At 35.1% G+C, this 27427-nt stretch overlaps 2 protein-coding genes across 5 annotated transcripts in view; one reads left to right on the top strand and one right to left on the bottom strand.

The window, feature by feature from the left end:
• Window positions 1-866: 866 nt before the first annotated feature.
• LOC6578168 (Down syndrome cell adhesion molecule-like protein Dscam2) overlaps window positions 867-27427 on the top strand; it is a 44229-nt gene continuing 17668 nt past the window's right edge. The window contains 10 exon segments of the mRNA XM_032728549.2: window positions 867-1046; window positions 2264-2414; window positions 6383-6555; window positions 9078-9225; window positions 10444-10605; window positions 10686-10835; window positions 11325-11442; window positions 16761-17010; window positions 17081-17285; window positions 19880-20016. Coding sequence (XP_032584440.1) covers window positions 2333-2414; window positions 6383-6555; window positions 9078-9225; window positions 10444-10605; window positions 10686-10835; window positions 11325-11442; window positions 16761-17010; window positions 17081-17285; window positions 19880-20016 — 1425 coding nt within the window. The 5' untranslated portion in view covers window positions 867-1046; window positions 2264-2332.
• LOC6578169 (proteasome subunit alpha type-7-1B) lies at window positions 6987-8124 on the bottom strand. Of its 4 annotated transcripts, none has more exons than XM_032728551.2 (4): window positions 7907-8124; window positions 7585-7814; window positions 7339-7528; window positions 7110-7277 (listed from the first exon to the last, which is right to left on the bottom strand). In XM_032728551.2, exons 1-4 carry the CDS (start codon window positions 8078-8080, stop codon window positions 7272-7274), a joined length of 600 nt encoding a protein of 199 aa, XP_032584442.1. In that variant the 5' UTR covers window positions 8081-8124; the 3' UTR covers window positions 7110-7271. The 4 variants fall into 4 exon arrangements, with proteins under 4 accessions (XP_015021529.1, XP_002004086.2, XP_032584442.1 ...); XM_032728550.2 differs by having other exon boundaries at window positions 7229-7289; XM_015166043.3 differs by having other exon boundaries at window positions 6987-7528; window positions 7907-8109.

Genomic DNA, 27427 nt, shown 5'->3' with positions numbered 1-27427 from the left:
TTTGCGATTGAGTGTAAGGGGGGCCGCCAACCGGATACACGCAGTGTATCTTCGGAATTCGACTATATATATTTTATGCAGTCTGTCACGCACCCTTCTCTCTGTTACCAAACCATTATTGCGTAATTCCCCATTTTTGAGACTGTTCGGAGATCCTTTGAACCTTGCGAACCAACCAGAAGATACAAATGGCCATGCCCCTTCTGAGCGCTCGTGTATCTGCCATATATTTTTGATTTTGAGCATTGTACTCCAAATTTGAAATCTCTAGTATCAGTGGGTGTATCTGGAAAATCTTGATACTTATTATACGAGGGTATACACGAGGATTTGTTCCAAGTTTCAATTTTTTAGCTTCCATAGCTTCCATAGGACAAAGCCAAACATACTTTTTTTTTTTGGTAACAGAATATAAATGTGAATAAGTCGAGTCTGATCAGAAACATATCATATTAAAAAGTTGTAATATTTTATTTGTTTATTGAGTAATAAAATTTGTAGGTTTCGATTTAAAAAAAGAAATTTTTAAATCGGTCTCAGTCGTTACATATTATAAAAAATACGTACATACATACATACATATTTCAGTAAAACCTACAAAAATTATAAAATTATGTGGTGTATATATGTAAGTGTCTGTAAAATTATATTTTGAATATATGTACATACATATGCAATTTTTATTTACTGACCAAACAGCTGATTTGCTTATCAGCATCAGATTAGCACATTTGAGGAGTTGTCCTAAGGGCTTTTGCTTTAATATTGTTATACGAAAGCTCGATAGCAAACAGCATCTGCGCAGATGATGCGCATACAATGTACTAGCAGCATCTGCTCCGGGAATTCGTTGTGAAAGCTGCATTCGGTTGTGCCAGTCATCGAGAGTGTGTCCATGGAGTCGGTCCTTCATAGGCACAAAAGTGTATGTTTTTCTATCGCAAAAAGGCAGAAAAACTGAGTTTGAAAAAATGTTGCGTTTATAGAAGGAAAGGCCTTCCATCAAAGCTATACATTTGCATTTGTGCATACACATTCATGGCCACGTATGTATCACATTTTTCGTGCCTTGTTTTTGTGAAAACCCCCAATTCTTGTCTATGTGGCAAAGAAGATAGAATACACAAATTTAAAGCTCAAAAGCCTGACAGTAGTTCATTTGCCGGCAGCATGACATATTGATAATTAACATAATTTAACTAACCTATACTCAAGTGAACTAGTTGAAATGTATAAATTAAAATATTTTGCAAACGTGTTAAGTGATTGATTTCTACGTATATCATTGTATACACTATTGATAAGAATTATTATTATCATAATCAAATTGCACATGTGATGCATAACTAATGATTATAACGGTCTCAGTTCAAATATTGCTCTCTTCAGCGCATTGAAGAGAGCAAAAGAGCCTTAAAGCTATGTATTTATGATTACGATTTGTTACTTCTGTTTCTTATCGCGCTCTTGCTTGTAAACAATAAACCTGTGTTTCTAACCAACAACAAATTCAGTTTAGGCTTTTCACAAAACCAATTAAAAATGGGTCAACAGGGTATATTGGTTTAGATCAAATGTGCATGAAAACCACATGTACGTCGGTACAGTCCGTATAAATACAAATCATTTGCCGCTATTAAGGACACAGTCTTCATAATGTTGAATAAAAAGATTTTATCGATACTGAAACGATACTTTAAATGTGATGTATGTATATGATGTACATTACACTGACATCCCAATATCAAAAAGATATGTGGAATACCTACTGAGCTGGGGGCGTGATGATTTGATTAAATTTGATCACCTTGAGTTTGGGAATTGCAACTGAGTTTACGTTTTATATATATTGATCTTTAATCAAAATAGATATGACCGATGGTACTAAAGGTTATATTTTTAAAAGTGTTAGAAGCTGAAATATAGCTTAAAATGTTAATTAAGTTAGTGTTGACTTCAATCGATTATACAAAAATTATTCTTACTCTGCTCATCAAAAATTTACTATGAGTATTATGAAAATGACCGATTGCAATGCACATAGCCTGAGATTCAGAGCTGAAGCCCAATGAAAAATGAATTTGGAATTCAGGTATATCCCAATAATTCTATACTTTCCTGGAGTATGATCGTATGGCTCGGGACAAGTTCAGGAAAGTCGGGAAATGCCGACTATAGCACTCTCACATGTTATATTTCATCAAAAAATATCGGTCATCGGTCATCGTTAATAAGGAATTTTCTTTTCGTTCTTTAATTTCAGGAAAGTAATATAAATTCTAAAAATAATTACTGTTTCATAGCTGTTCAGCTATTGGACAAACTTGACAACATGAATTGGAAAGCTGAAGCGAAAGGGAAATCTTTCTATTTCTTAATTACATTGACTTTGTGTGTTTCTACCACTGCCACAGGTAAGACAAGTAAACACACATAGACAAGACTGGTCGACTAGAACATACCCTAATTCCTGTGCGAAGAACTGAACCAATCTATATATAAATTACCTTTGCGCACATATAGCAACAGCACACAGAGACGTCTGTATATACCAGCCTAAATGGACATAAGTATATAAAATGCATTCATAGCGCTTGTAATCGCTTATTCTTTAGACTTTTGAAAGATATTGTAGAGAAATGAAAGCTAAGATATTATTTAGTCAAGATGAAATTCAATAGATTGCTTTTATCAAGATATAATCCAGAGAGTTGTGAAAGGTCCACCCTTTATTTAGCGTAGACTGATGCTTTTATTTTCCTAAGGGTTGCTTAATGGAGCGGGTAGAAAGCTTAACAAAAAGGAGGTATTTGTAGAGGGCAGCTGGAGAGTACTCCGCTTTATTAAAACACAGATGAAGATAAAATTCTTAAATCGTTATGTCGAAAAAAGGCATAAAGTAGATGTAATTCCTTTTATGAAAAGTATTAAGTGTAAATATTTTGCATGAGCATATTGAAGAAAAAAATTACAAATGATTAAGATTAAAATGCTTAGCACATATTCTTATGTGCGCAGAACATATATTTTTTTCCTCACGATAAAGTTCAAAGTGAAACAAGTAAGAAGACTCTAGTCGAGACTGCTCGACTAGGAGATACCCTGAACCCTCTAATCTGATATTCTAATCAGTCTGCACTTCTTTTCGACACACATACATACACACGCACGTAGTAGAACGCGCTCTGCTAACTGCGCAGTAAGCAGCGACTGCGCTTGGGCTGCGCTGTAGTGTGGACAACATTATAAGAATTTATTTGTTGAATAATTTAATTTCTAGACGTACAATCTTAATGAAACTTTCAAAACGTAATCATATGGTGAAAATGTGTGTACATTCTAAAGCACACGTCTCTAGTACTTGAAATACGCCTTTTACAAAGGTGAGGGTGAGGAGGTGGATATAGGGGTGGGGTTATATAAAATACATATAAGTCTACATTTAAAATTTAGAAGCTCTAGCTCTAAAGGTGTAGGAGATATAATTAAATAACTAGCTTTCGATAAGGTTTTTGATCGATAATAAAATATCGGAAGTCGTTATCGATATATAAAGAAAAACTTGATATGCGCGTTATATACACGACCCAGGAAAAAAATTTCAAGTCTCTAGCTCTTATATCTTCTGAGATCGACGCGTTCATACATACGGACGGACGGACAGACAGACGGACAGGGCCAAATCGACTCAGTTCGTCGCCCTGATCAAGAATATATATACTTTGTGGGGTCTGCCACGCCTCCTTCTGCCTGTTGCATACATACATTTTATTCCCGAAGCCAGTCGCTCCGAAGGCACTGACCAGGGGTGGTTAGGCATCGTAATGCGATCTTCGATACTCCTGGCATAGCCGCCTTATTTGAAATCCAAAAATTGTTATTGCTTTCCCTAGAAGTTTGCGGCAAGCTGCGGCACATCTCAAGTTCCCTCTTTTCCGCACAGTGCTTGTTTATTATATGCGTCGCCATATTTGATGTGCTACCACTTATTTTTATTAATTTAAGGCACAAATTATATTTGACTGTCTTATTTTTATAGTCCGAATAATTTGTTTACACCATATCCACTTTTTTTTTTACTTTTGCACTTGGTTTACTTATCACAAGAGTGATATTCAACCAAGTGATATTCAATATTTGGCCAAAAAAAAAAAAAAAAATCCCGATATTAATATTATTTTAAACAAAAAAATATCGATACATTCATATTTCGATATACAGTATGCCACTAAAGTCACCGTACTCTTGTACTAGCGTGAATCACCCAGAAACTTGGCCAAATTTTTGTCATATTAAATAAATTTTAATGCAGTATTGAAAGCTAATATATTTTCTTCTAAACTATAAAAGAAAAACATTTATTTTTATTTTAGTTCCATAATATTACAGCGAATGTAAACATACCCAAATATTTGCGTCAACAAAAGTCTACGTACTCTTATTTTCTTGCACTGTCTGGCGTCAGCGTTCTTCTTAAAAATATCGGGGGTTTTCGAAAAATGTATGCAATAATGAGTAAATTCTTAATAGTTGGCGTGTTTTGCTTGAGCTGGACAAAATATTTGAGTTTTGCAGTAAAAATGCCACGAAAAGAGTTATCGCTTGAAGATCGTGGAAAGATTTTGCATTTCCACACTAAGGAGCAAAAGTCGTATGCAGAGATAACAGAAATCATGTCCAGAAGCAAGTCTACTATACAGACTGTCATTGGTAGATACAAATATAAAGGGCGCATCAAAAACAACAAGAGATCTGGTCGGCCACCTGTACTATCCAATCGTGACAAGCGCACAATAAAGCATCTGATGGACAAGGGTAATTTTTGTAGCGCAGTGCTGATTGCGTCAGAGCTGGGTCGCACAATTGACAAGGAAGTTCACCCGGAAACAGTTCGTAGAGCCATTAAAACCTATAACTTTAGGTCCAACACGCCTCGCAAGAAGCCTCTTGTAAATTTAACAAACAGGAGAAAGCGCTTAGAGTTTGCCAAAGCCTACGTGGACAAGCCAATGGACTTCTGGCGGAAGGTCATCTTCTCAGATGAGTCTAAATATAATATTTTTGGCTCAGATGGGCGTCTCCGCGTCTGGAGGAGACCAGGAGAAGCATTGAATCCCAAAAATGCAATAAAAACCGTAAAACACTGCGGCGGAGGTATTATGGTTTGGGGTTGCATAGCTGCAGCAGGAGTCGGAAATTTGGAATTCATCGACGGAGTGATGGACCAATATGTGTACATTGATATTTAAAAACAAAATTTAAAGACCAGCGCCGAGAAACTTGGAATTGGGTCTGATTTCTGGTTTCAACAGGACAATGACCCAAAACATAAAGCAATGAATACTAGGTTGTATCTCGCGTACAACATTCCACACCTTTTAGAGACGCCACCACAGAGCCCGGATGTCAATCCAATCGAGCATGTTTGGAATATGCTCGAAAAAAATAAGGAAGCACCAAATCAGCAACAAAAACCGCCTGCGAGAGGCATTACACCAGGAGTGGTGCGCGTTAGATCCCAAATATATCGAAAAATTGGTACTTTCAATGCCAAATCGCCTCAGAGAGGTGATTAAGATGAAGGGTTATCCCACAAGATATTAAATTTGAAGTTTAATTAAAAAGATTGTTCCTTATAGTTAGTAAGTTTATATTAGTTTGTAAGAGTACGTAGACTTTTGTTGACGCAGAGGTTGGAGTTCCTTGTGTTTTTAATTAAAAAATTAATATTATTATGTTAAGTTTAAAATTTCACTGTTTTTCTTTTTTAGTTTAGAAGAAAATATATTAGTTTATAATCCTGCGTTAAAATTTTTTAATTGAACAACAATTTGGCCAAATTTCAAGGTGATTCGCGCAAGAACAACAAGAGTGCGGTGACTTTAGTGGCACACTGTATTTCCGACAACCCTATATTTTATAGTAAGCCTGATGTCAGAGTGGCCGCGATAAGCGATGCGATGCTATAAGCGATAATTATCACAGCGATCTGCAAAGCGATATCATGTCAGAGTGAAAGAAAGAAATATTGCTTGAATTGCGAAAAGGAATATACTTCCCCGACTAACCAACGGTTATTTAAGCTCAGAACGCAAAAAAAAAACACACGTATCAGAACAGCTTTATCAAGCTTTTTCGCAACACGCTTTGGCTCTCTTCTCGCTTCGCTTGAATTCTGACATGTTTTAAGTGATTACATGTAAATCTGCATGTAGAGCTTTCTCGCTTATCTCGCTCCATATTATCCACATCTATCTTAATGTTATTGGTTAATATATATCACTATGTATATATAAATAAATAAATAAATAAATAAATAAATATATATATATATATATATATATATATATATATTTTTTTTTTCATTTAAATTTAATTTCAGAAGTATCAAATTACTTTGATACGCAAGGTCCGAGCTTTTCACTGGAGCCCCCTAGTAGAATCGAGTTTTTAAACACGGTTGGAAACACAGTCTCTTGTATTGCTCATGGAAATCCTGTTCCAATAGTCCAGTGGCTCGATAAGGAAAACAATCCAATCACATCCATATCAAAGGTATGATCCAAATATCTATGTCTATATTTATTTTATGTCATATTTGCTTTAAGATAACCCTTTAATAAATCCGGTATAGAAACTCTGGGGAGCATATCGATGTATTCTCGATTGAGACTAAGGCTTTTCATAATAACATATTGAATCTTGTATTTTCATGGTGACTGCACAGTGGAAATTTTCTAGAGTTAATATTTTGGACTTAGCTCTTGTCTTCTTCCACATTTTTATGTAAACCAGCAAGTCTGCTGAAGCTTCGGCACCTACTGTCTTTCATTTATCGAGAATTACTTAGCATTCTTCATAGTTGAAATCATAAGCAAACTATCCTGATCCTGCGACTTCAGCCTTTAAGCCATTTGATTGCATTTGCTAAATCAAACATTCCAGCAGAGTTTTTTTTTTAAATATATTTTTGTGTTATAAATTTCTTTATGGAGAAGTTTGTTTAAGTTGTCCAGCTTGTTGGTACAAATTTAAGCATTAATTGTGTGATAAAGTGTGAAATAGGTTTTCAAAGGAGAAAAGTATTATTTAAATAAATCCGAAGTGTCTTCTAGTCGTATATCCCACAGTCTCCTGCTTTATTAATTCTGTCAGATACTTTATCTTATCCATACTAACAATTTCAATTGGCTGTTTGTACTTGAGCACAGCTATATCAAAGAAACTGACATCTGAAGACGTTGCCGTTTGCAAGGCTCTTACCACGTGCTTCATGGCTGAAAGTGTGTCTGGGATGGTGGAAATAGCAGATAAATTCTTTGTTAGGTACTCATTTACTGTTTGGGCCATGCGACCTGTTGTATTAGCCATCCATTCGTAATAGATGCCTGAGGGATCAGTTTGGAATAGATGGGGCTTGCCATCACAGTCAAAGCCCCCAACCAAGCAGGCTACACCGAACGGACGCCGGCCAAAACATTGCGTATAGTTTTGCTTTAATTTCGCTAAAAATCTACAGAATAAAAATCTATAGATCTATAGAAACAAAAACTATACATCTGGTAAATCGTATTTTAATCAGACCTTGCTATATGTTCCACATTTGCGGGACTATTAAAGTTTAAGCGATGACTTTGAGCCTCCATCTGTGCACGACTTGCTAGAATTCGAGCGTCGGCTGTAAGACCCGCAAAAGTCATTGCAATATGCTCATCTATTTTTTTTATTTTATAAGATGTTCTTTGGAGTTGTAGCACATCTATGGCCCTTTTTTCTGCACCTAAAATAATGCATTCCTGAGTGCAAAGGCCCACCTGTACGACAAAGTAATAAAAACGCAAAACATACAAGAAAACTATTTCTACTATGCGAACCATCTTTATTTTTAATGATTCTTAGCACTTACTACTGTGGAAGCCTTTCGTACTGCCGCTTCAGCGTATTCTACTTGTATCAAATGTCCATTCGGTGAATATATATTCACGGCCTCATCAAACTTCTTTGACATTGGCTTCATGCTGCATTTGGGGCATTGCTTTTTTGATAATATAATGTTGTATATTAGTGATCTACGACACATATTGTAAAGTTTAATGAGAAACTGAAAAATAGACTAACAAATATTTCCAAGCTTTCGTGATGTACTTTTCTTTAATGTACTTTTATTATATTATTATATATTATATTATTATTATTATATTATTATATATATGTATATATATATATATTATATTAGTATATTATTAACTATGCATGATTAAAATTCTGTTTATGTAAATTTAAATGCATTTATAAATTTGTTTTAATAAGTAAGAGTGCTCTAGTTGAGACTGCTCGACTAGGAGATACCCTGAACCCGCCAAGCTGATATTCTAATCATTTTGCGTTTCTTTTATGCAAACATACATACACATGCATCCAGACGCACTATAACAATGCGCTCTGCTAACAGCGCTGTAAGCAGCGACTGCGCTTGCCTGCGCTGCAGTGTGGGCAATATTATGATAATTTAGTTGTTGAATCATTTCTTTTGTAGATGGACAATCTTAATCAAACTTTCAGAGCGTGATTATATGGCTAAAATGGTTATAAAGCACAAGTCTCGAGTATTTGAAATACGTTTTTTACAAATTGTGGGCGAAGGGGGCGTGGTATCCAAAATCTGTAAATTACAAAATCTTTGTATTCATCATATGTATATACACAGTAAATATGAAGTCTCCAGGTCGAAGTGTTTAAATTAGGTTGAAAAACAAAATAAATTTTACGATTATTTTTGAAAAAAAAGTTATCGGATTAGTTATTGAAAATATATGATAATCTTTTGCTGCGTACGGTATACACGAGTATGCATGCCAACTATCACGTCTCTAGCTCTTATATCTTATATCGACTCTGCGATGATTTCTTCTGCCCGCTACATACTTTTCACAAAATCATTATACCCTGATTTCCAATTTTAAAAGGGTTCAGATAAAAATGGAATACAAAATAGCCCATAGAGTATAGATATGTTGAAATATTAAAAAGCTTATTTACTTAAAAGCTAATATTATATTAAATTTTGTATATTCCAGGTTCAACATATTTTCACAAATGGTTCACTACATTTTCCACCATTTGCAGCAGAGGAATTTCGACAAGATGTTCACTGGGCGATATATCGTTGCTCAGCATCCAACAGCGTGGGTACTATAATATCCAGGGATGTGGTTGTAAAAGCAGGTTTGTGCTTTTTTGCTTTTTTGTCCAATAAACTAGAATTTTATTCCTTCTGGTTTTTCTCCCTTCCGAAATCCCAATAGGAATAACGTATACAACATTTTCTTTTCGTTAAGTACATATTATCTTACAATTATATGCCTTAAATATATTAAAGGAGGGCGTAAAATGTCAGTTATTTGACCACAACTCGTACGCTTAAGAGACTAGAGTCACGAGACTTTATGTATCCACCCAAAATAGAAAATTGACTATTGGTCTTAAAATAGCATTCGTATCGTACAGATCTAAAAAGCTATTTAATTATACTCACGTCATTTTGTCAAAAGAAGCACAGTAAAAGTGTGAAATGGATGCGCTTCCTCTTCCACTGTGACTTGCTATATAATTTAATATTCTTTTTTTATGATATTTCAAATATTATTTGCTAATTTTCTGCGTTCACAAGAGACAAACAGGTACACACATACCCATATGCACACCTATGCTTAAGCACGCTGTAGTGTGTGATCTATTCCTGCACATGGACTATATAATACACTGGTGGAGTGTAACAAGAAGGTATAATAACAAGAACTGAAATTCTATATTCTGACACTCCTTTTGCCTGTACCATTTTAATTGGGATGACGATCGGGCTGTCGAATAATTTTAAAATATCGTATCGATGATATTTTAAAGTTCGATTGTCAATATTCTTCGATATTAAAAAAAAACTTTTTGCCAACAATAAATTTATAATCCGTCCCAAAAAAACAAGAATAATTATTTTTTATTTCAATATTAAACGGTTTTTATTTTGTTGATTCTTTAATTCTAATATAATTTCAAGATGCTTAGCATCATATTAAAAGTTTCTTACAGAACCACTATATTTATTTACATAAGTCCAAAAAAATCCAAATTTGTATGGAAAACAGAGCATGAGTCGACAGCTCTCATATTTGACTAAAATTATCCAATCGAGTTGCTCGTGTTGCAATTCTCATGTTGCAATCTGAGCACAAACTGAAAAAAAAATGTTTTAAATACAAAAGTAAATGGCTAGGTACAATTTGAGAAATATAAGGTAAAAGTATTTAGATAAGATTTTGGAGGCTTTGCATGTATATGTCCCTTGATTTCGGGTAGGACTATATCTCTATCAATTTGAGCGTGAATGAGTATTAAATGGTCGCCAGAGGCAAATTGTAACATATATATTTATTTTTGATTTTGTAGTGGTCTATCAGCATTATGAGCCTGAAGTGCAAAATCCTGGTGGATTTATTGGCAGTAATGTTCTTATTAAATGTAACATTCCGTCGTTCGTCAAGGAATACGTAACAGTAACTTCCTGGTTGCAAGAACCAAACTTTAATATTTATCCATCTCTAGAAGGAGGTAAGTGCATTCTAAAGGACAATTATTGTACCTATGTCTTTCACAGATTTAATCTGTAATTTAATGTTGCTTCAATGAAGACGGTAAAAATCACATGCTACCAACTGGTGAACTTTTACTATATAATATAACAAGAGATGATTCCCAAAAGATTTACCGCTGTCGAACACATCACAAATTAACGCAGGACTCAAAAGTCAGCAGTAATGTTGGCAAAATTCAGTTAACAGGTGGGTCTAGCGATATTATCTAATATATGTACATTTCATGCCCTGAATTAAACATGGGTAACAAGAATAGAGAACACACATATGCATGTATGTACACGAATTTCATGGTCAAAGCGGTAAACATGAGTATTATTTTAATTTAATGTTAATATAAACTGTTGAGCATTAAACTTCTAATTAAACTTATTAGAAAATTTGATATATTGAGAAATTTTTTGTAGCAAAGTAAAGCCTGCTCTTTAAAAATTGTTTCTATGCTCTTTGTTTGTAAAACGCCAGAGTTGGGGGAAAATAGCTAAATTTTGTATGGTATTTATGATTTGTTTTATACAGATTAGTATTAAATATATGTATGTACCAACTTTACCAATTATCTGACAATTCCTAGCTGATCAACAAAGTCTATTCTTATGTGCTTGTGATTCATATGTACTTATGTATGATTTTAAAGATTTTAATTGAGTTATATTATTCTTCCTTCTTTTTTAGAAATGCGAGAACTTGTTCCCCCAATAATGAATGAAAAAAAAATGTCTCTATTGGCCAGAGTTGGGGATCCATTAGTTTTAGCATGTGTGGCCTATGCAAATCCAAAACCAACTTACAGGTAATACAATCTATGATGTCAAAAATGAAATGAAATATATATATATAAATTTTCTGTACACAATTTAGCTCTTAAATTTCAGAATCTATATACTATATATACTCTCTCTCTCTCTCTATATATACTCTCTTAATCTTAACAACATATATATTTGGTTACTGTTAACCTCTCCATCGATGAGCTAGAGATAATTTTGGGGGCTCGGCATTGTTTATATTATACTAGCTGACGTTGCTTTGCCCTATCCATTATTTCTAGGGAATATTTTGTACCTAAATACAAAATAACTAATTCTATAAGTGTGGGATGCGGTTATAATCGAAAGCGTTGTAAACAACCGAAGTATGCTTTATTTTTTTACTAATAATAATGACATTTAAAAGAAAATTCAGATTAATCTCTCAGCGCAATGGAATGCACATTCATTCATTGTGCTCAATTAACAGAGCGTCTAGTTCGCTGACGATGCACGTTGCAAGAGGTGAATTGAGGTGATTATAGTTGCAACGTGCATTTACGGGATTGGCGAGTGCGCGTTCCGAGTCCTCGCCCCCATAAAGTAAATTTGTAAAAATTTATAAAGTCTGTTTGGCATTGGTAGCAATGAACCGAATTTGTGGTAAACTTGGCCTTTGGAATTGGAATTAAATTGTTGGCCATTTGCAGCAGTATTTTTAACTATTTCCGTTGCTCCAAACGATGTCATTTGAAAGCATGAATTGAATTTTCGAATTGACTGCAAGAACAGCGAAGAATCTGGATCAGAACCAATAAGGAAGTTGTGCAATGGTTCCGGCGGTGTTTCAATTTCTAGGAGTATTACTTTTCCTGATGAGCAACACATCCCGATCGGCTCATTTTTAAATATAAAGGCATGGCAGTGCTAATGACCACTTTGGAATGAGCGTAATATTCAACATCAGGCTCATACTGAAATGCTAGGTGAAGAAATGAATGTGATGTTAATGCTCGAAGTACTTGTTGATGTTGTCGGTCAATTCCTCTACGGCTGTTGACTACGAATCTGCGCGCTTCTCTTCGTTCTAATTGTCTTTGCTGGTTTCGATCATCTCGTGCCTCTTGCAATTGTGATGCACGGAACTGCGCCATGCTTACGCGAACATCTGCATTGCTTTTTTGCCTTTCTCCATGTGATCTTTCTGCTCTTCTATCTCTCTATCTTGCATGCGTCTAGATTTGAGTATTAGACGACTTTAATTAGCCCCTTGCGTTTTCGTGGCATTGTTATCTGCTAATCAAACATAAATTAATCAAGTTGAAAAACTGTTTGGTGATAACCAGTAACGTAATATTGTATTAGATTATTTGCCTTACCTTTTATACTAATAAAACACGTATATTTATTAATCACGTTAAACCGTAACGTAATATTGTATTCGATTGCTCATTATTTGCCTTACCTTTTATACTAATAAAACACGTATATTTATTAATCACGTTCGCGTATTAATAATAAATAAACTGTTATCAAGCCTACTGAGTAAATTCTCAATGACAATGCAAAGATCCTCAATAGCAATACGAAAATAACGCATTTTTCAAGTATTCGTCAATTTTTCAGTGTTTTTAAGATATATTCTGCTATTCGGGGCGGAGACAAATCCAACAAATCATGAAAATTGGTCCAGCAGATCTCGAGCTATAAGTGTTTGAGCAAATCCGACTTTGTTTTATTTATGTATATAGATATATAAATATCTCCGGGTATATATTAAGTCTTCTTCAATTTAGTACAAGAAATATCTAATCAGGAGTGTTCGGTTAGTAAATACTCTACGCTCCGGCAAGTGTGAGCTTTTATAGTCCCGATATCGCATTGAGCCTACTTCCTCGGAAACGTGAAACTTTACGAACACTACCATGCAATTTCTAAACTGAATTTAAAGCATTGAAATAGTTATTTATTATCAATTCGTTGTCCTGATCAAGCATGCACATACAGTGGCACCAACGCCAAATCGGACAAGACTATTTATTTATTTCAATAAGTATTTTCTTTAGCAGTAAGTTAACTTTTTACCGCTTTCACATTTTTTCTTAAATCTTTATGTATTAGCCCCCTAAAAAAAAAAAAAATAAAAATTTAATTTTAAATGGCAACATTTTTTTTATTTTAAAAAACGAACAAGTCCGATTTTAAGCTTCAACGCCAAATCGGACAATAGAAAACTTAAATGAAAAATAAGAGAAAAACGTAATATTTAATATTTTGTTGCAAAACCTTTGTTTGCGACAACAGCCTGCAAGCGATTGGGAACTGGTTTCACCAACTTTTTGCAGATCTCTGGCTCTATGGAGTTCCAAGCTGCAAGTAATCCCTTTTTCAATTGGTCCAGATTGTTATACCGGTTTTGGTAAACTTTCCTCGCCAAAATTTCCCACAGATTTTCTATTACGTTTATATCCGGGCACTGGGCAGGCGTTTGAATCAATTTGGGACAATTATGGATTAGCCAGAGCCTAGCTAGCATAGAAGTGTGCTTGGGGTCGTTGTCTTGATAGAAAGCAAAGTCTTCAAGTATTCCCAATTTCTCCGCACTCTGCTTAACATTTTTTTTCAAAATATCAAGGTAGCCAAATCTATCGAGTATGCCATCAATAAAGTGCGAATGGCCAACTCCCGCACTCGACATACAGCCCCAAACCATGACTGAACCTCTTCCAAGCTTAACAGTGCCTATGGTGTTCTTGGGCCCAGTATTTGGTTTACGCCACACATACACCTTACCATCGGACTCATGAAAATTAAATTTACTTTCATCAGTAAACAACACCTTTAAATAAGATAATTAATAAAAAAAAAGAAAGGTATTTAATATGATATACAACCAACTAACATGATTCCAAAAGTCATCCGTTTTTAGCAAGTACTCTTTAGCGAATTTTACCCTAAACGCCTTGTTCTTTTAGGTCTAATATAAGGCTTTTTCTTCCCGAAACCTTTTTATGATATCATGGACGGTAGGTTTGCTTCTTCCGACCAGCTCTGCTATTTCCCTAACAGTTTTGCCATCAAGATGCAGTTTTAATATTATTTGGCGTGCCTCAACACCAGTTTGCTTCCCACGTGGAGCCATTTCGCAAAAATAATTTGTGTTACTGTACGCTTATGAGCTTGAGAACATAACGAAATGCAATAAACAAAACAAAAACGAAAATTTTTTCTTTTGTCCAATTTGGCGTTGAAGCTTAAAATCGGAATTGTTGTTCGTTTTTTAAAATAAAAAAAATGTTGCCATTTGAAATAAAATTTTTTTTGTTTTGTTTTAGGGGGCTAATACATAATATATCTTTTAAAAAATGTGAAAACGGTAAAAAGTTAACTTACTGCTAAAGAAAATACACATTGAAGTAAATAAATAGTCTTGTCCGATTTGGCGTTTGAGCCACTGTACATGTGTATATACTTATAAAACTACCATGATACAGAAAAGATCCCCACTTTTATATAGTAAAGTTAGTTTAATTAATAATTCTTTAAAATAAAAAATCTGTTTTGAAGCGTGATTTACAGTGTTACTGTACTTTCCCTTCGCCATCTATTAAATGCTTCAACTGAATGCACTTCAGTGTATCAACTAAATTTGTTTCAATACATCCTTTCCACAATTATTCTGGTCTGTGTCGCTCTGGCATCATCTCCTCATGCTTCCATGCACCCATGCTCCCATGCTCCCACGTTCCTCGTTAGGGTAAGTCTGTCTCTCGGCTCTGGCAACTTCACTTAAATGACGTGGAGTTTTTCTCGGTATCTACATACATACATACATACATACACATTCATATGTGTCTGCATATGTTTGCATGTACATTCATGTGTATATATGTATGTACGAAATATGCATGCATGCCAGTATATAGTGCATGCATTAGTATGTGTACTTGTAAGCATACACAAGTACAAATGTATGACCAAACGTTTAGCCCAGGACGAGTCGTCAACGACGTGAGGGTTTGCTTTGTTTTATTTGCGATGTTCTCCTCTTGAGTTTTTCTACATGATGTTTTTCTTTGGCCTGTGACTTTGTGGTGTGTGACTGCATATGTATATATATACATACATACATATATACATGCATGTGTGTTCATTTACGAATATAGACTTTCAGTTGCATGTACAAGCACCTACATATATGTACATACATATGTATGTATGTGTAGCAGCCATGTAAGGGAGTAAGCATAAAAATAAATCCATGGACTTTTGCAAGCACATACAAATGTACATACATACATATGTATGTGTGTACCTAAAACTTCACTGTATTGCCAGTCTTATACTTTTCGTTCATTACCAAATCTATGTTTATATTTATGTACATATAAGATATAGATACGTATTTATGTATGTATGCATGTACATACATATGTATATGCATACATAAGAGTGGTTAAATTTTTCTTTTATTTCGTTCACATTTGTGATTCCCATACAAATGCAAAAACATTGTAATGACAGTTAAACATATACATATGTATGTATGTATATGCATACATTTTTTAATTATTCATGTAAATTCGCAATTCTTATATTAAAGCCAGTGCTTAAATTAGTTTTACTTTTATATAAAATCCAACGTTAGATAATAATAAAGGGAATAATATATAAAATATATAGAATACAATAAATATTTTTTGTTTGAGCTAAACTACTCTTTGATTTTGTGGATATGTGATAATAAAAATTTCGACAAATCACAAAACTATAAAAAAGCTAAGCCCTTGCCATTTCTAATTGCGAATTTTAATGTATGCTATACACAGTACGAGTATCTAAATTTTTACAGAGTGGTGATATAATTTTATAACTATTATTCTACAAGGTTTTTCCGATAATGTTTATAGTCGGTGATAAATATATAAAAATATAAGACCAGTCTTTCAAGGACAAGGACGTCGCATGAGTGTGTGAAGGGTATAAATCATATTGAGTGAGTTTGATTTGCTTGCAGGAAAATTAGCTGAAATGAATGAAGACTTAAAACGGACTTTTTAGCTTACTCTGTTCTTCTCTCGTGCTCTTTCTGTGGTGCAGAAATATTTCTTCCCAACTGACTGAAGAGTAAATCCTTGCAACATGTATGAGCATTTTTGTGCCTGTACGTGAACATAGCAACTCATTTACTCGACTCATTAACCCGCACTCCCACTCAATTCAATTTTGCTCGGATGAATATTCGCCCTCCCCTCCTGTTTTAAGGAATTGAATAGTAAATATATATCTACATAAATAAAATTGAATTCTTTACCAGATCTTTTTATTTACCTTAAAGAAAAGTAAATATTTTATATTTAAGGTGGCATATTACACGTTCAAGCAATGAAGAGTCTATGCAGCATATGATTGCGACTGGGCGTGCCAAAATCAAAGATGGAACTCTTATTATATCGGCCATCACAAAATCCGACGATGGGGTATTCTATTGTACAGTTACTAACTCAGAGGGTAGTGAAACTTTAGAAGTCAAATTGTCTGTATCATCGCCCTTAAGTGCAATCCTACAGCCTAGAGTGCAAACTGTAAATCTTGGACAAACGGCTGATTTAGTGAGTAAAGTGACTTCATTGTGGTGTATTTTGAGGTGCATATAAACAAAAAAATTTCTTTAATTTAAAGATTTGCAGTACGTCTGGATTTCCGAAACAACAAGTTTTGTGGTTTAAGGATGGCAAAACACTACGTTCTGGGGCTCGTGTTCGTCATCTGTCAACGGAGCATATACGCATTACATCTATCGTCAAAGAAGATAAGGGAATGTATCAATGTATTTTAAAGAACGATCTGGAGTCAAGTCAATGTTCTGCCGAGCTAAGATTGGGAGGTATGTATTTGACAGACGAAGTACTAGTAGCAAAATTTTACATACAAAATATGGAACATCTAAGGCACATTTTTACGGTAGGTTTTATTTCCAAAAAAAATATTTGCTATAAAGCAGACGGGTCTTAAAATCATTATGTGTATGTATTATTCTTATATGTCCTTTCATGCATTATCAGTAGGGCTGTCGAATATTTTTAAAATATCGTATCGATAATATTTTAAGTTTATAAAAATACCCTCAAAAAATGTGAAAATTACAGGGTATTTTTCGTTATGCCACGCCCCTAAAGAGGCGTAAAAATTATTTTTGGGTCATCGATAGAGGAGGTTACCGGTAACTTAACTGTCTAAATTTGAAGCTTCTAGCTATTATACTTTAGGAGATATAAACTTTTGCGGTTTGCCACGCCCCCTGTGGGCGGACATATATCCGACAAAACTTTTTGGTCTTGGGTGATTGCCCGAGTATATATACAAAGTTTGAGGAATATAAAAAATCACTAAATCTTCAGGTCTGATTTGCCACGCCCCTAATAGGCGTAGACTTATAATTTTGTCTTTAGACTTTATATAATCATAACATTAGCTGACGTGCAAAATTTCAGCGTTCTAGGTTTACAACTTTAGGAGATACAGTTTTATCCGATTTGCCACGCCCCCAATCAGCGGAGATATATCCGCCATAGCTCGTGATCTTGGGTGGTCAACGCGGAGGTGAAACTTTCAGAGGGTGTTATATGGTTATCATATGGTACATTCCAAAGCACACGTCTCTAGTACTTGAAATACGTTTTTTTTTTTTTTAATTTGGCAGCAGAGGGGGGCGTGGTATCCAAAATCTGTAAATGACATTAAATATATATACACAATCAATCAGAAGAGTCCAGGTCTATAGGTGTTGAAATGGGGCTGAATAAACAAAATTATCGGATGAGTTATCGAAAAAATATAATAAACTTGTACTGCGTATGGTATACGCGAGTATGCATGCCAAATTTCTAGACTCTAGCTCTAATAACTTCTAAGATCTAGGCGTTCATACGGACGGACGGACAGATGGACAGGGCTATATCGACTCAGCTCGTCGCTTTGATCAAGAATATATGTATATAATTTATGGGATCTGCGATGATTCCTTCTGCCTGTTACATATTTTTCACAAAACCATTATACCCTGATTTTCCATTTTCAATGTTCAGGGTTCAATGTATAACAAGTATGAAGGCTCCAGTCGAGACTGCTCGACTAGGAGATACCCTACAAATTGGTGGCGAAGGGGGAGTGGTATCCAAAATCTGTAAATTACAAAATCTTCGTATTCATTTAATGTATATATACCCAGCAGCTGACAAAAATTGAAATTGCGAGTGAAGTCATGTAGCCTTAAGTGTGTATATTTGTCTCCCTGTCTGTCTCACAGTCTATCTCTCCGTCTGTCTCTCTGCCTAACATAAACAGTGTTCATTTGATACTTATTTTTGAGTTAAACGAAGATAGAATGAATAGAGAGCAGAGAGTGGTTCAATTCAATTTAAAATTCTATTCCAATATATTTAAAGTAGATTCCCTATATATGACAAAATCAATAAATGTTTTTGCTTAAAATGCAACCCTGTCATTGTGATCTTTAGACTTTATATAATCATAACATTAGCTGACGTGCAAAATTTCAGCGTTCTAGGTTTACAACTTTAGGAGATACAGTTTTATCCGATTTGCCACGCCCCCAATCAGCGGAGATATATCCGCCATAGCTCGTGATCTTGGGTGGTCAACGCGGACCTACATACCAAATTTCAGCTTTCTAGCTCCGTAAAGTAACATGATTTCTGGTATATCGGAAAATGTATTTTCCGATTTGCCACGCCCCTAGTGGACGGATCGGGAAAATTTTAACACTTTATAAATCGGAGATATACACGAGTATGTGTTCCAAATTTCAAGCCTCTAGCTTCAATAGCGCCGAAATAGATTGCGTTCATACGGACAGACGGACGGACAGCAAGACGGACATTGCACAAAACCAATATACTGATTCACTTTTGTGAATGAGTATAAAAATATTCGATACTTGGGTAAACAAATATTCCGATGTAGATATATTTTTTATACAAAAAAATTTCGGTATGTTGATATTTTGATATATTTTCAACAGCCCTAATAATTAGATATACATTACAAATTGATGGAATGTGTTTACTGTTTGTGACCGTGAAGGCCAATTGCATTGAGTTTTTGAGCCATTTGCCTACTTTCTGAGTCTCATTCTACGAACGAAAGTCGTATCTCTCCATAAATTATGTTCGTAAATCAGACAAATAAGACAACTCAAAGCGCTCAACGGAAAAAAAGACCAAAAAGAACCGAAGACTCCAGCTCAGGAAGAGAGCTTTTATTTTCCTTTAAAGAATAAACGGTTATTAGGTATTTGTGATCTATGCTCACAGTGCGACTCATTTTTCACAGAACTTTAGAATATACAATATGTTTTTCTTTGACACATTCATTCGAATTTTCCTATATATGAAATATGAAATAAATATCATAATACTTTCGATGGCATATGTTCTAATTATGTAATTTTGTTTGCAGAAGTGGCACCTCAATTACTTTATAAGTTTATAGAGCAAACTATGCAGCCTGGACCTTCTGTTTCGCTTAAATGCAGCGCAAGTGGTAACCCGACGCCTAAAATTGTTTGGCACTTGGATGGATTTCCTCTTCCAAATGTAAATATTTAAAATTAATTAATATAATGAGTGTAATATAAATATAACAACTCTTTAGAAAAGTATTCATTCATTCTGTGACCATAAAAATTATTGAGCTTATAGAGAAATTAAAATGTTATATAGAATCTGCAGCTCGAGACAGCTCGAATACGAGATGCTCTGAACTCTTCGAGGAACTGAGATTCGGAGGAACAGAAAAAATTGCTGTTTATGTCAGTGCGCGCTTACTATGAGAACTTAATTGTTTTTTTGTGGACATACGATCTTCATGAAACTTTCAGATTATGATTACAACATGGATATGCATGTATTTGCCAAAGCACAAGTCTCTAGTATTTGAAATACGCTTTTTACAAACATGTTGGTGAGTGGGTGGATATAGGGGTAAATTTAACAAAAACCGAAATTGCATAAATTGCATATAAGCATACATACAAAATTTGGAGACTCTAGCAATAAAGGTGTAGGAGATATAATTTTATAACTGGTTTTCGATAAGGTTTTTTATCGATAAAAAAGATCGGGATGAGTTATCGATTTTTAATGATAAACTTGATATCCGCGCTGTATTTACGGACATTTTACATCTCTAGCTCTTATATCTTAGAAAAATCGACGCGTTCATACATACGGACGGACAGATGGACAGACGGACGGACAGACAGACGGACAGGGCCAAATCAACTTAGCTCGTCGCCCTGATCAAGAATATATATACTTTGTGGGGTCTGCCACGCCTCCTTCTGCCTGTTACATACATTTCAACAAATCCATTATACCCTGATTTCCCTTTGAAAATGGGTTCATGGTTTACAGCACACAAAAGTTATTAAACAATTAAGTTCTCATAGTAAGCGCACACTGCAGCCCATGCGTGTTTATCCGTGGGTGCTTGTGTGTGTATGTGTGTGTGTGTATGCGTTTGTGTGTGTATGCGTGTGTGTGTGTACGCGAAAAATTATTGAAGTAGCTATTGCTCCAAGGGTTCAGGGGATCTCGTAGTCGAGCAGTCTCAACTATAGCATTCTTACTTGTTTTATTAATATTTATAGAATCACAACATTAGCTCACATGCAAAATTTTCTAGCTTGAAAACTCTAGGAGATACAGTTTTATCCGATTTGCCACGCCCCTAATGGGTGTAGATATATCTGCCATAGCTCATGAGATTGGGTTTTTCTAGCTCTTCAGCTAATATAATTTCTGGCATATTGGAAAATGCATTTTCCGATTTGCCACGCCCCTAATAGACGGATCGGAAAAATTTTAGCACTTTATAAATCAGAGGTAGAGGTGAAACTTTCAGAGGGTGTTATATGGTTATCATATGGTACATTCCAAAGCACACGTCTCTAGTACTTGAAATACGTTTTTTTTTTTTTTAATTTGGCAGCAGAGGGGGGCGTGGTATCCAAAATCTGTAAATGACATTAAATATATATACACAATCAATCAGAAGAGTCCAGGTCTATAGGTGTTGAAATGGGGCTGAATAAACAAAATTATCGGATGAGTTATCGAAAAAATATAATAAACTTGTACTGCGTATGGTATACGCGAGTATGCATGCCAAATTTCTAGACTCTAGCTCTAATAACTTCTAAGATCTAGGCGTTCATACGGACGGACGGACAGATGGACAGGGCTATATCGACTCAGCTCGTCGCTTTGATCAAGAATATATGTATATAATTTATGGGATCTGCGATGATTCCTTCTGCCTGTTACATATTTTTCACAAAACCATTATACCCTGATTTTCCATTTTCAATGTTCAGGGTTCAATGTATAACAAGTATGAAGGCTCCAGTCGAGACTGCTCGACTAGGAGATACCCTACAAATTGGTGGCGAAGGGGGAGTGGTATCCAAAATCTGTAAATTACAAAATCTTCGTATTCATTTAATGTATATATACCCAGCAGCTGACAAAAATTGAAATTGCGAGTGAAGTCATGTAGCCTTAAGTGTGTATATTTGTCTCCCTGTCTGTCTCACAGTCTATCTCTCCGTCTGTCTCTCTGCCTAACATAAACAGTGTTCATTTGATACTTATTTTTGAGTTAAACGAAGATAGAATGAATAGAGAGCAGAGAGTGGTTCAATTCAATTTAAAGTTCTATTCCAATATATTTAAAGTAGATTCCCTATATATGACAAAATCAATAAATGTTTTTGCTTAAAATGCAACCCTGTCATTGTGATCAAGCTTCAAAGTCAGGTGATCAGTTATCTGATACCTGAAGAAAAATTCACAATTTGCAAAAATTAACTATTGTGTAAATTGGATTTTAAGCCCCAGAGTATGTAGAATAAATAACAAAGAAAAAATGTGTGTAAAAAATTTCCTAATGTTATATATTTATATTGTTTTGTATTGTCCAAAAAGATAGAAATTCAGTGCAACGTGTTAATAATCTGTAGAGTAGAACGTTACCTTCTGCGTGTTTCTGCGATATGAAATGTTGGTTAAAATAAAGTAGAAAGTATGTATTAAAAGTTAGTAATAATCCTGTTTGCGGCTTTTTGCGGCTCTTGCGCTACTTTAAATTTGTAGATCAACTGACAGAACACATACAACGCTACTGGACGTATGGATTGACAGCGGTCACAACACAATCGTACTGTCAAACTGACCAATTGACGGAGTACTCGCTTACAAACGAAAATATAAGTGAAATTAATACGAAAATTAAAATTTTAGTTCCTAGATCAAAAATAATGCCTTCATCAGTGATGCCGGTAGGCTGCCTTGGGGAAGCCAAACAAATTTGACAAGTTACAACCAGTTACTGCATGCTTGACACACTTCATGGATAAATAATATGACGGATGTATTGCATGGACTCTTCAGATCCCCTCATCTCCAGCATAGCTATTAAAAACAAAAAGCAGCTCGTTATAAAACTAAAATCCTTCCGCTTGATGTCATAGAGCTCTTAGATACGCCCCATTTTCATATCCTCTCAAATATTCAACATTTAACTGATGATTACAGTTGTAATGATGATTCTGATGATGCAGATATGTATGATATTGATCGATATGCTTTTGAATTAGTTGTAGTAATTTTACAATAAATTGTTCGAAGGAGTTTTGACGTCATATATATAAATTAAGTTGTTAAGTATCAATTTAATGAAATCGTTAATTTCTTTACTAGCTTATTATATAAGAAATTAAAAAATATCATGCCTATTAAAAATTGCTACACTTTTTTTTAAGCTTTTACAATTTCATTTGAGATCACGTATACGCTTAGTTCCCATATGTGGGATATTCGGGTAGGCGTGGTCAAATTAACTTAAAATGTTGTATACATATTTAAATTGCCATAATTATAAAATATACAAAGCTTCAGCTAGAAATATGCGTTTTTCGATTTTATGCCACTTATTTGGCAATTCCGCCCAGTGTGCAGTGCAGTAAAGTGAAGTGTGATCGTTCGGCTAGACCTGGAGAAAATATAATTAAAACGAAAACAAAAACTTAAACGCAAATTTTAAGTTCTATAAGCTACACATGAATCTAAATTTAAAATTTAAAAGCTCTAGCTTCAATAACGTAGTAGCTCTAATTTTGGATAAAGTTTTCAGTCGATAACAACGAAATAAGAGTAATTATCTGTTTTTATACCCTGAACCCATTTTCAATGGGAAACCAGGGTATAATGGTTTTGTTGAAATGTATGTAACAGGCAAAAGGAGGCGTGGCAGACCCCACAAAGTATGTATATTCTTGATCGGGGCGACGAACTGAGTCGATTTGGCCCTGTCCGTCTATCGAACGCGTCGATTTCAGAAGATATAAGAGCTAGAGACTTTAATTTTTTTTTAATGTCCGTATATACAGCACGGATATCGAGTTCATCACCAAAAATCGATAACTCATCCCGTTATTTTTCATTGTGTGCGTGTGCGTGAGTGTGTGCGTGTGTATGTTTCTGTGTGTGTGCGTGTGTCTTGTGTAAGCAGAAAGGCGCGAAAAATGACTGAAATAGCTATTGCTCGAAGGGTTCAGGGGATATCGTAGTCGAGCAGTCTCGACTAGAGCTTTCTTACTTGTTATGCCCTGAACCCTCCGTCCCTCCGTCTGTCCGTATGTATGAACGTGTCGATCTCAGAAGATATAAGAGCTAGAGACTTCATTTTTTTTTAGATGACCGTATATACAGCGCGGATGTCGAGTTTGCTTTTAAAATTCGATAAATCATCCCGTTATGTTTTTATCGAATAAAAACATTCAAGTTCAAGTCAGATACCACTACAGCTAATTGTGAATGATTTTTTTAAATTTCTCAAATATTCGATATAATATGTAGATCATATGCTGAAAGTTTCATTAAATTCCATTCAGTCAAAAAATTAATTAAAAATCATCAAATATTTGGCCAATTAACAAACGCACGTGCAGCAGCTACAACAGATTCGTATACGTGTGCACACATACATTCAAACTTCATCTAGAACATTCTTAGAATCTCATCAGCTGTTAGTTTGGTTTAGTTTTGCTAGATGGCGCTGCAGCAGTGAATCTATTTGAGTTTTGCCAGCTTCCAAAAGTGAGGTGGCGTAGTGTGTTAGCGAATTGAACAATGTATCACAACTATAATATTACCATTTCTAGAGGATATATTTATATTTGAAATCTAGAGTGTAATTCATTGAACGAGCGATTTTTGCTTTGCTTTTTATACCCTGAACCCATTGAAAATGGGAAATCAGTATAATGGATTTGCTAAAAGTATGTAACAAGCAGAAGGAGGCGTGGCAGACCCAACAAAGTATATAAATTCTTGATCAGGGTGACGAGCTGAGTCCTTCTGTTTGTCTGTCCGTCTGTCCGTATGTATGAACGCGTCGATTTCAGAAGATATGAGCTAGAGGCATGAAATTTTTATACTCATTCACGAAAGTGAATCAGTATATTGGTTTTGTACAATGTCCGTCTTGCTGTCCGTCCGTCTGTCCGTCCGTCCGTCTGTCCGTATGAACGCAATCTATTTCGGCGCTATTGAAGCTAGAGGCTTGAAATTTGGTACATATACTCGTGTATATCTCCAATTTTAAAAGTGTTAAAATTTTCCCGATCCGCCCTTTAGGTGCGTGGAAAATCGGATGAAACTGTATCTCCAAGAGATTTACAGCTAGAGCGCTGAAATTTTGCACGTCAGCTAATGTTATGATTCTATATAGTCCAAAGAAATTATAAGTCTACGCCCATTATGGGCGTGGCAAATCGGACCTGAAGATTTAGTGATTTTTTAAATTGTGCTATATTTTGAGAACTATTAATGCCAGAGACCTCAAATTTTGTATATATACTCGGGCTGATCACCCAAGACCAAAAAGCTTTGTCGGATATATGTCCGCCCACACGGGGCGTGGCAAACCGCAAAAGTTTATATCTCCTAAAGTACAATACCGGGGCGTGGCAAAACTGCACTTTCTTTAGTATTAGAGCGAAACTTAGCTACTAAAATGCTGATGGGATGTAAATGAGTATTTCGCAGTCGGTAACGCCCGACTGGAACGTTCTTGTTTCTTCCTTTTTTACGGTTGCCATTTTCGTAATAGACTTTAACATAAAACAATTTAATTTATTAATCAAAACCAAAAAATTGTATACATTTATTCCATTAACATGGTATAGGAACATTTTTGTGACGTCAGCATTGTAGATTGTCTCATTCTCTTTATGTTTTAGCAGCATTCCATTTGATCACTGATGAATACATACCTCATGATAAAAATAATTTTGGAAATGTTGTCAAAACTGATTAATTTTTGGTATTTAAAAAAAAAATGGAACTGGAAATGAACCCTCCAAGCTGATATTCTAATCATTCTGCACTTCTTCTATGTACACATACATACACATGCACTGATAAGCACGCACTCTGCTAACTGCGCAGTAAGCCGCGGCTGCGCTTGGGCTGCGCTGCAGTGTGGGCAATATTATGACAATTTATTTGTTGAATAATTTCTTTTGTAGACATACAATCTTAATAAAACTTTCAAAACGTAATCAAATGGTTAAAGTGTGTGTACATTCCAAAGCACAAGTCTCTAGTACTTGAAATGCCAAATTTCAGCTCTCTAGCTCTTATATCTTCTGAGATCCTTTTGCTCATACGGACGGACGGATATAATTATACCCTGAACACATTGAAAATGGGAAATCAGGGTATAATGGTTTAGTGAAAAGTATGTAACAGGCAGAAGGAATCATCGCAGACCCCATAAAGTATATATATTCTTGATTAAGACGACGAGCTGAGTCGATATAGCCCTGTCCGTCTGTCCGTCCGTCCGTCTATCCGTCCGTCCGTCCGTATGAGCAAAAGGATCTCAGAAGTTATAAGAGCTAGAGAGCTGAAATTTGGCATGCATACTCGTGTATACCATGGGCAGTACAAGTTTATCATATTTTTTCGATAACTCATCCGATAACTTTTTTATCGAGAATAAACGAAAAATCGACATTGTTTTTTCAGCCTAATTTGAACACTTTTAGACCTGAAAACTTCAAATTTGCGTTGTATATAAAGTTAATCGATACAAAGATTTTGTAATTTACAGATTTAGGATACCACGCCCAATTGGCCCCCAATTTGTAAAAAACGCATTTAAAGTACTAGCGACTTCTGCTCTGGAATGTACACACATTTTAACTATATGATTACACTCTGAAAGTATCATTAAGGTTGTATGTCTACAAAAGAAATTATTCAACAAATAAATTCGTATTATATTGCCCACATTGCAGCGCAGCCTAGGCGCTGTCGCTGCTAACTGCGCAGTCAGCAGAGCGCGTGCTTATAAGTGCATGTGTATGTACGTGTGCATAAAAGAAATCCAGAATGATTAGAATATCAGCTTGGAGTGTTCAGGGTATCTCCTAGTCGAGCAGTCTCGACTGGAGCCATCTTACTAGTTTCATACAGTTGTTTTGATACAGTTTCTTATCGATAAAAAAATAACGGGATGAGTTATCGTTTTTTTGTGATAAACTCGATATCCGCGCTATATATACGGACATTTTATGTCTTCTTCTTATATCTTTTGAGATCGACGCGTTCATACATACGGACAGACAGACGGACACGACTAAACCGACTCAGCTCGTCACCCTGATCAAGAATATATATACTTTGTGGGGTCTGCCACGCCTCCTTCTGCGTGTTACATACATTTCAACAAAACCATTATATCCTGATTTTCCATTTTCAATGGGTTCAGGATTTAAGAATGTTTTGGTAAATTGAAGTCAATAAAGTTAAATTTTAAGGGGTGTATCTATTATTTTCATCATGAGTGTACATACATATATACATTTCCAACAGCGGCTTATTATGCTTAAGTGTTTTGTCATCAATTCGTTGTAATTTTTTCACTGCATATGTATAT

This window comes from Drosophila mojavensis, unplaced genomic scaffold (assembly GCF_018153725.1).
Source record: "Drosophila mojavensis isolate 15081-1352.22 unplaced genomic scaffold, ASM1815372v1 contig_49, whole genome shotgun sequence".
NCBI lineage: Eukaryota > Metazoa > Arthropoda > Insecta > Diptera > Drosophilidae > Drosophila > Drosophila mojavensis.
Note: the sequence above shows the minus strand (reverse complement) of the source record. Positions and strands in the feature narration are given on the sequence as shown.

What these genes read in the sequence shown, in the direction of transcription:
- LOC6578169 (XM_015166043.3), bottom strand. Translation starts at nt 8,080, where the DNA reads ATGTGTCGTAGATCACTAATATACAACATTATATTATCAAAAAAGCAA. An exon ending in TACGAAAGGCTTCCACAGTA is followed by an intron (nt 7,815 to 7,906) that starts GTAAGTGCTAAG and finishes TTTGTCGTACAG; the next exon opens with GTGGGCCTTTGCACTCAGGA. An exon ending in AATGTGGAACATATAGCAAG is followed by an intron (nt 7,529 to 7,584) that starts GTCTGATTAAAA and finishes ATAGATCTATAG; the next exon opens with ATTTTTATTCTGTAGATTTT.